The sequence below is a fragment of the Mandrillus leucophaeus genome, unplaced genomic scaffold, assembly GCF_000951045.1.
Source record: "Mandrillus leucophaeus isolate KB7577 unplaced genomic scaffold, Mleu.le_1.0 Scaffold435, whole genome shotgun sequence".
In the NCBI taxonomy this organism is placed as follows: Eukaryota; Metazoa; Chordata; class Mammalia; order Primates; family Cercopithecidae; genus Mandrillus; species Mandrillus leucophaeus.
In genome coordinates, this window is record NW_012104643.1 from 323,838 (window position 1) to 333,307 (window position 9,470).

General features: G+C 58.0%; 1 protein-coding gene across 1 annotated transcript; it reads right to left on the reverse strand.

Moving 5' to 3' along the window:
* Nucleotides 1-6,596: 6,596 nt before the first annotated feature.
* Nucleotides 6,597-8,137, reverse strand: CEND1 (cell cycle exit and neuronal differentiation 1). Its single transcript, XM_011993835.1, has one exon. It carries the CDS (start codon nt 8,059-8,061, stop codon nt 7,603-7,605), a length of 459 nt encoding a protein of 152 aa, XP_011849225.1. The 5' UTR covers nt 8,062-8,137; the 3' UTR covers nt 6,597-7,602.
* Between the last annotated feature and the right edge of the window lie 1,333 nt (nt 8,138-9,470).

Below are 9,470 nucleotides of genomic sequence, written 5' to 3' on the forward strand. Positions count from 1 at the left end.
ACCCTAATCCTAACCCTGACCCTAACCCTAGCACCAGGCCCCTGGCCCCCTGCCGCCAATATGGAGGTCCCAGCAAACCTCTGCTCCTACCAGGGAAACCGTCGTGGTTGGGAACAGCCAAGGTGAGGGCTTCCGTGGGTCCCACCCCATCAAAACCATTGGCCTCCGCTGGGCGCGGTGACTCACGCCTGTAATCCCAGCACTTTGGAAGGCCCAGGCTAGTGGATCACGAGGTCAGGAGTTCAAGACCAGCCTGGCCAAGAAAACCCCGTCTCTACTAAAAAAAAAAAAAAAAAAATTACAAAAATTAGCCAGGTGCGGTGGCAGGCACCTGTAATCCAAACTACTCGGGGGACTGAGACGGGAGAATCATGTGAACCCAGGGGGCGAAGGTTGCAATGAGCCAAGATAACGCCACTACACTCCAGCCTGGGTGACAGAGTGAGACTCCTTCTCAAAAAAAACAAAAAAACCCACTGGCCTCTGGTTCCCCCTGGCCCAGCCTGGAGAAGGGTCCCTGACCCCTGTCAGACAGGCAGCGAACCCTGCCTCACCTGACGCAGAGCCCTCCTGCCACAAGGGAAGTGGGAGCTGGAAGCTCGTGGCACAGGCAAGGCCAAGAGTTGGGCTGGGTAGCAGAGACAGAGCTCAGTGAGTGTCCAGTGTTAGGCGGCCATGGGTGTTAGTGGGTGGAGGTGTCTGAAGCCTTGCAGGCCTGTGGTCACAGCACAGGCTGGGCCTAGTTCCTTGGAGAGCTTTCTGAATCTGCACAGGATCTCGTCCCCCACAGGCACACTGTGGGCCTCAAACCCAGGAGCAGGAGGGCTAGGTTGGAGCAGATCTCCAATAGTGTTTGCCTGTAACCTACAGGTGTCCTCCTGTGTACTTTAACTGATTTCTAGATTACTAATAATACCTAATACAATGTAACTGCTGTGTGAAGAGTTGCTGTATCGTGTTGTTTAGGAAATAACAAGAAGAAAAAAAATCAGACACAACCACTCATGTTTGTTTTTTCAAATATTTGACATCCTTGGTTGGTTGAATCCATGGATGCAGAACCCATAGATCCTGAGGGCCGACTGTACCCCCTTGCTGAGAACGCCCCTCACACAGTGGCTGCCCTGGGTGCCCTCTGTTAGCTCAGCCCAACTACCAGGTGGACCTCATGTTGGAGGCTGGGACCAGGAGACATGGGCTCCTTTCTTGGGAAGGGGCGTGTTGGGCAGTCCTTGACGTGACAGGGCCCTTTCCCAGCGGGGGCTCGGCCGGGTTCCCCTTTCACCAAGGCTAGGCTGGGTGGTCTGGAGACTTAGACCCCAGCACCCGTGAGTCATGCAGACCCAGAAGCAGGAAGCAGACAGTAAGTGACAGCTGCTGAGACGCAAGGAGTCTGGGCCAGGGCTGTGGGCTGGGGCACGAGGGTACCTTCACCTGGGCATCAGAAGCACTTAAGAGAACAGGAGCTGCTGGCTCTGACATCTGCCCCCCAGCCTGGCATGAACTGGCCAGAGACGTGAGATGTGGCAGGTGCCGGCCTCTGTGGTCTGGAGGGGGTTGCAACAAGGAGGTAGGCCCTATCCTAAGTTGGCCTAGCCTAGTGCCCAGGACATGGAGGACAGGGTGCAGCAGCCCCAGGGAGGGGCATGACAGTTCCCTCCCAAACACACTTCTGGAGCTGCTGCACTCAGAGGGGAGCCTAACCTACCTTGTGCCTTCCTTCCCATGTGCCAGGGCGGGTCCCAGGGGGTGGCCTCAGCACTGGCTGCACCACACACATCTCTCCTGCCCCTAATGACTCCCACCTGGGGCACACAGTTGGGCAGCACAGGCCCTGCTCTGCCCAACAAGCCTGTAGGGCAAGTGCAAGTTCAGCCTGGGCCTGGAGACAGCAGATCAGAGCGTGTCCAGGTGCTCAGGGACTGGTCACTGAAAGGCAGGGAGACTGGTCCCTTCCCATCCCTCCCTGGGACCAGGGAGACACCGAAGACCCGAGTCAGGCCAGGACCTGCAGCAGCCCAGTGTGGGAGTCCGGAGCAGTGAGTGCCCCCATGAGCCTTGCTCACTGTGCCCTGCTTTTGGAGGATTCTGCCTGGGCCCCTGCCCGTGTCTAGGGGAGGGCCCGGAGGTGACCAGCAGCCTCACCAAGAATGCACTAGGGTGGGAGTCCCGGAAGAGGAGGCGCACCCTCTTAGCAGTGGGGAGGGGATGCTGGAGAGGAAAACAGAGAAACCTCCCCCCAGCCCACCCTGTTCTGCACCAGGTGATACATACCACATGCGCCCTAGGAAGCCACATGTGTGTCGCTGGCTACTAACACGAGAATGGGGGACCTGACATGCTGGTGCAGGTTCCCAGCAAGGCTTAGAGCTGCAGGTCTCCAGGCAGTTTCCGCAGAGCCTGCGGGTCACAGCCTGCCTCGGACAGTCCCCAGACCCCAGATCCGTGGACGCTTCTGTCCCTAGAGATCATGCTGCACAACAGAGCTTTCCCGTTTTCCAGATTTCCTTATAAGCGATTTGACTTCACAGCATGACCTTTTTAGACACATTTTCTATCTGGTATTTGTTTAGACCTTAGAAGCGTTCTGAGGCCAGACGCGGTGACTCACTCCTGGGATCCCAGCACTTTGGGAGGCCGCGGTGGACAGATCACCTGAGGTCAGGAGTTTGAGACCAGCCTGGCCAACATGGTGAAACCCCCGGCCCTAAAATAAAATAAAATAAAATAAAATAGCCAGATGTGGTGGTGGACACCTGTAGTCCACTCGGAACTACAGGCTGGGGCAGTACTTGGGAGGCTGGGGCAGGAGAATAGTTTGAACCCAGGAGGCGGAGCTTGCAGTGAGCTGAGATCGCACCACTGCATTCCAGCCTGGGCAACAGAGCAAGACTCTGTCTCAAAAAACAAAAAAAAGTGTTCTGTAATAAAAGTGAACTGATAAGCTCTGGGCATCCCTGAGAATTCGCTTTCCTTTGGGAAAGGTTCCTACACAGCTGAGGTTTAGGGGCACTGTGAAGCAGAAGCTGAGCCTCGGAATCCCAGACGGAGACTCCGACCTCCTCCCAGGAGGGAAGCCAGTCGCTGAGCACCTGCGGGAGATTAAAGAGAGAAATGAGGAGGTGAGAGCATGACGAAGCCACAGTTGCAGGCGGTGGGGCGTGGCTCAGAACAGGCTGTGCTGGGAAGTCGGAGCAGGAGCTGGCGCCGCCCTGCGGGCTGGCAGAGGACCATCCACTCCCTGGCGTCGGGGCCGTCCGATCTCATGGGAAAGAAACGTGAGACCCCTGGCTGGCTCCACACACAACCTAAGTGCCAGATGGATGAAAGGCCTACGCGTGAGTGAATGCCAGGAATATGAGACTCGAACGTGGCAGGATATCCTTCTGCCCACGATTCTAAAACCTTACTCGGTAATGGGAGAATGGTTCCAATTTGATAAACTCAGGTTTTTAGAACGTCTGTGCTCCAGAAACACTGGAAGGCAAATGGCTGCTGACTGGCGGAGAGAATTGGATGCCGCAAGCGGCAAAGGGCTCGGGACACACAACACCTCAAGAAATCCAACAAATGAGGAGGAGGCATTCCTGCAAAGAAAAAACACACAGGCTGAGGGCAGTGGCTCATGCCTGTAATCCCAGCACTTTGGGAGGCCGAGGCAGGTGCATTGCCTGAGGACAGGAGTTTGAGACCAGCCTGACCCACATGGTGAAACCCTGTCTCTACTAAAAATGCAAAAAAAAAAAAAAGAAAAGAAAAAGAAAAAAAAATTAACCAGGCATGGTGGCAAGTTCCTGTGGTCCCAGCTACTTGGGAGGCTGAGGCAGAAGAGTCACTTGAACCCAGGAGGCAGAGGTTGCAGTGAGCCAAGATCATATCACTGCACTCCAGCCTGGGCGACAGAGCGAGACTCCGTCAAAACAAACAAACAAAAAAGCCGTACAAATGGCACAAAGAGGAAAAATCAAATGGTGAGACCCAAATAGCCAGGAACCTTCCTTTTTCTTTTTTTCCTTTTTTTCCATCCTTTTATCAGCCATAAAAAAGGAAGGAAGGTTGGGCCTGGCACAGTGGCTCATGCCTGTAATCCCAACACTTTGGGAGGCCAAGGTGAGTGGATCACTTGAGGTCAGGAGTTCAAGACCAGCCTGGCCAACATGGTGAAGCCCCATCTCTACTAAAAATACAAAAGCACCCAGGTGTGGTGGCATGCGCTTGTAATCCCAGCACGTTGGGAGGCTGAGACAGGAGAATCGCTTGAACCCAGGAAGCAGAGGTTGCAGTGAGCCAAGATTGTGTCCTTGCACTCCAGCCTGGGCAACAGAGCGAGACTCCATCTCAAAAAATAAAATAAAAAGGAAGGGAAGTTGAACAGACTACAGCATGGAGGGACCCGGAGTGAAATAGGCCAATCAAAAGGACAGATGTTACATGATACCATTTATCTGCAATGCTAGATTTGGGAGAGCCATTGAGGCAGAAAGTAGGTGGTGGGTGCCAGGGGTTGAGGGGAGGGGACGGGGAGTCCATGTGTAATAGGGACAGAGTCTCTGGAGCGATGCAGCGTTCTGGAGGTGGACGGTGGTAATGGATCCCCAGGAGGCTGCTGAACTGTGCAGTTCAAAATGGTTAAGACAGTGGACTTTGTGTTCATACAATAAACCCAGAAAAGACGTGCATGCTGTACCACAAACCCAGAATAGGTTTTACAGAGATTTTCTTGGTGTTTTTGTTGTTGTCGTTTGAGACAGGGTCTTGCTGTGTTGCCCAGGCTGGAAGGCAGTGGCACAGTCATAGCTCACTGCAGCCTCAACCTCCCTGGCTCAGGCAATCCTCCTGCCTCAGCCTCCTGAGTAGCTGGGACCACAGATGCACACCACCATGCCTGGCTAATATTTATTTATTTATTTATTTATTTATTTATTTATTTATTTATTGAGATGGAGTCTCACTCTTTCACCCAGGCTGGAGTGCAGTGGTGTGATCTCGGCTCACTGCAATCTCTGCTTCCCGAGTTCAAGCGATTATCCTCCCTCACCTTCCTGAGTAGCTGGGATTATAGGTGCCCGCCACCAGGCCTATTTTTGTATTTTTAGTAGAGACAGGGTTTCACCATGTTGGTCAGGCTGGTCTCGAACTCCTGACCTCGTGATCCACCCGCCTTGGCCTCCCAAAGTGCTGGGCTTACAGGCATGAGCCACTGTGCCTTGCTATATTTGTATTGTAGAGACAGGGGTCTCACTGTGTTGGCCAGGCTGGTCTCAAACGCCTGAGCTCAAGCCATCTGTCTGTGTTGGCCTCCCAAAGTGCTGGGATTACAGGTGTGAGCCACCGTGCCCGGCCTACAAGGATTTTCATTCCTGCTCTGTCTAAAGTTGAAAAAGTTTTGGAATATCTAAGCATCGTTTAATAGAGTATCGCTAAGTTAATGAGGCAGCATTGTGGGTGGAATGTCAGCACTAAAGCGCCAAGCCTTGTGGTTAAAGATGGCAGACCATCTTCAGTCCTCTCGGCCCCTTTCAAGTCCCCTGCTATATCAGACAGGGCTGGCTGGTTGGTTTTAAAGAACAAGCCACAGAATGGAGAGAATGGGTGACTGGAAGGCAGGCCAAGAGTGGTGAGGGGCCCTGCTGGCCAGTCAGAGAGGTAGCCTGGCACCCATGGGGCAGGTGAGCTGGGAGTTGGAAGTGTCAGCAGCGTCTGCACAGAGCCTTCTCTATACGCTGGACTCAGGTCAGCAGGCTCAAGGGGTAGGCTGCCTCCTTGACTTGTAGGATGCAGCGGCATGGATGGAGGTCGAGGGAGGCTTTCGCAGGGCAACCTGGGTGGCAGCAACAGGGTCAGCTTAAGCTGGTTCTACCCCGTGGGCCCTCCGTATCTGTCTGGGCCTCAGTGTGGGTGCATGGACAAGGACTGCTGCTCTGGGGAGGGAGTGTGCCAGAAGGGCAGGAGGAAGACACGGCTGTCCCCCCACACCAGCTGGAAGAAGGCTTCAGGGAGGAGGTGATCACGGAGCTCTTGCTGCCAGCCTTAGCCACCCGTCAGGTGAAACCCAGGGGCCAGGATGACAGAGGTCAAAGGAACCGTTCCCAGGCACCACAGGCCTTGCTCCCTGTTGGCCCGTGTGCTGCAGCCTCACCCGTGGCCAGGCCCACCAGTTGGACACCCGGTCAGAGTGGGCTGGGTGCCATGAATGAGAGGTGTTGAGGGGAGCCTCTTCTGCGCTCAGGATGTGGGGGCTCGCTGCAGTGGGAGATGCGGAAGGGCCCCTGCCTGGCTGGAGAGCTCGGCCTGAGAAGCAGGGTTTGCCCTCCCGGCACCCCATGTCCACACTGCTCCTTGGTCCTGTAGCCCCCGGGTGTCCACCTTGGGTCAGGACCCACAGGAAGGCCAGGGAGGAGGATGGGGCAGGGCCTGGGTGTGGCTCCGGGCTGAGCCCCCCGGGATAAGGGCATAGGAGTGGCAGGGGGTCCCGTCAGAGGGTCCTGGATGCAGCACCTCTCCCCTGGAAAGCCTGGGGTGTGGACGTGAACCCCTCATTCCCCAGTGGGAAGCCCCTGCGTCTCCCAGCCACATGCAGATGAGGATGCAAGCCCAGCCTTTAGACAACAGAGTTTATTTCAGACTCAGCCTCCACTCAGGCCCAGGGTTCCTGTGGCCGCTGGCCAGTGAGGGCAGGCTGCGTTCTCACAGTGCCCACCACCACCTTCCGGGAGCTCGCCTGCTGCTGCACGCCAAAGACCACGCTGGGACTGGATGTGCTAAGGAGGGGCTGCACAAGGGGCCTCCCCAGGTACGGTGGGCTGAGGACAGTGTGTGACGGTCGCCGCCAAGCAGTTCTACTCTACCTGTTATTGCATTTATACGCTGGTTAGACTCAGATGGTGCCAGGTGCAAGCTGGAGGGGCAGTCTAGCGGGGCAGGGCGGGCACAACTGTGAGGGGCCCTCGACATCCTGCCTCCCCACCAGCATCGGAGCTCCCCTGGAGCACAAGCTGGGGAAGGCGACCCTTGGGCAGCACCCCCTCCACAAGCAGGCTTCAGGCTCCGTCTTCCCACCCAGCTAGGCTTGGGTGGTGTGGGGAGGTGGCACTGAGGCTCTGCTGAGGTGACTGCCCACCCCAGGTCTGTCCCACTGCATCGGCCCAGGCAGACCCCCAGGGGTACACAAAGAGCAGAACTGGGGCAAGTAGAGCAACCGTGCCCTTTAATGTCCCCACGAGGGCCGGGCCCAGGCAGCACCCATCCCGGCACCCCCACTCAGAGACCAGCCCTGGGGGCCCAGGATCACCCAGCTGCCGGGGGTGGGGGCCCACACATGGGGTCCATTCCTTTCTTGAGGTTCCCCAGCTGTGCCTTCTCCCCGCATCCTGTGCTGTGGACCCCGGAGCCTGGACTCTTTCTGCCCTAGAGGTTGGGGAAGTCCTGGGTCAGCAGGGGTGGGCTCGGGCATCCTCTCCACTTTGCGCGTGTATTGGGGGCATATGTAGGTGTGTAATGAATGTGCGTGTGTACACGTAGATAAGGGTGAACTCTGCATGCACTGGCTTCCTCAGGTCTGTACAGGAAGTGGCTCCGTGCCCCCCGCCTGGCCCCCAGGTATTATTTTTTCCGGGCCAGGAAGGCCACACCGAGAATCAGGGCTATGGCTGCCACGGCCACACCTCCAGCCACCAGCAGGGGGTTCAAGTTCTCGCAGGACCAGGGACCTTGGCCCCCAGGCCCCCCACCGGCAGCTTCGTCCTCCTCCGCCCCATCCCCAGGACCCTTGGCCTCTGGGGTTGCATCAGGACTGCTGGGGACCGCGGGGGCCGTGGGGGCCGGCTTCAGGTTACTGTGGTTGTTGAGAAGGGCAGGGTCGGCCTTGGCCGGGGTCTTCTTGGCAGGTACCGTGGTGGGGGCCACTGGTGGCTGCTGCTTCTCGGCCGGGGCCTCCTTCTTCGAGGGCTTGGTCGAGGGGGCCTTCCCATCGGCTGCCGGGGGTACCTTGGCCTCGGTGGTGGCCTGGGGCGCCTTGGTGTCAGGCTTAGGGCTGCTGGCCGACTTCCCTCTGGACTCCATGGTGGGCGGGGCGTATGGGACAGGCAGGTGAGTACACCAGAGGGGCTCAGGACAGCTCGTCACTCCTGGGCATTCTATGGGCCTGGAGGGAGACACAAGGGAGGCTGCGTGTGGGTCCAGTCCCCCCTGTGCTGCCCCGACCACCTGGTCCCCAGGCAGTCCCTGCCCAGTTCTCTGGAGTCCCCGGAGCCCCAGCTCAGGGGCTTCCTGTGGGCCTCTGACGCTTCTCTTTCACAGCCTGGTCTCCGTCTGTCCATGACCACTCCCGGAGGAACCCCTCCAGCCGCAGAGGCAAGAGCCATGCACAGGTGGGAGGAGCTAGGGGCCCCCCAGTGTTCCATAAAATGGCCCATGCAAATGCCACATCCTCCTACCAGCCAGGGGCAGGAGGACTCTTGGTGGGGAAGTGAGGATCAGACCCTGAGAACTGGAAGGAAAAGCATTCTCCCCTCCAAGGAGGGGAGGTGATTAGAGCTGCAGTGGGAGAGCCGACTGCATCCCCTCCTCAGGAGAGCACTCCTGCTTTGCAGAGACAGACACTGAGGCACCGAGGCTGTGACCTGGCCAGGATCCTGGTGGAGGAGGGCGGGGAGGGGCAGGAGCTGGGATCTCAGGCAGCCATCAGGGTGGGTGGGCCCACGAGATACCAGACTTGAGAAAACTGGGGTGTCTCTCCAGGAAGGCAGTGTGGGGCTGTGCTTCCAAGGGCCGGCTGCTCCTCCCCAGCCTCTGAGGCCCCCTCCCCAGCACAGGCCGTGCCTCTCTCCAGCCCTGGGGCAGAGTCCTTGCAGAGCCCAAGGCTGTGCTGTCTCTGTGGGCAGAGGGTTCCTGGCATTAAACAGGGTGGACACACGCTGCTCTTGGCCGGCGAGTCAGGGTGGAGGACAGGGCTCTGGGCTGTGGGAAAGGCCGTGCCCAGATTCTCAATGACTCAGGCACAGGTGGGAAGAGCCCTGGGGGCCCAGCCGCCCTGAACCTGAGTGGTTCTTGCCCCAAAGCCTCAGAGGCCGCCTGTCTACCTCTCCCAGGGAAGGATGAGAAATCCCCCGACCTTCAGAGAAAGGGAGGCGCGTTTCCCACCCCCACTAGGTGCACTGACCACACTGAAGGTCACCCGAAGGTCACAGCGTGATGAGGGTGTCTCCAGGAGAGGCCCAGCCGCTGCCGACCTCTCAGGGAAGCCCAGCCGCCCCCTCACCCCTGCAGCTCTGGGGGGGGCCCAGCTGCTGGGCATCAAGTTTGCAAAGAGCAGGTGGTCTGCCCCCCAACCTCGCTATTTGTGTCACTTACATCCCGGCCACCGCCTCCTTCTCCCAAGAGCAGCTGCGCCCTGGAGAACTGGGGGGCCCGCGCGCAACCCCGGTGACCTTCAAGCCTCGGAGCCGCCTCCTCGCCCCGCAGGACCCCGC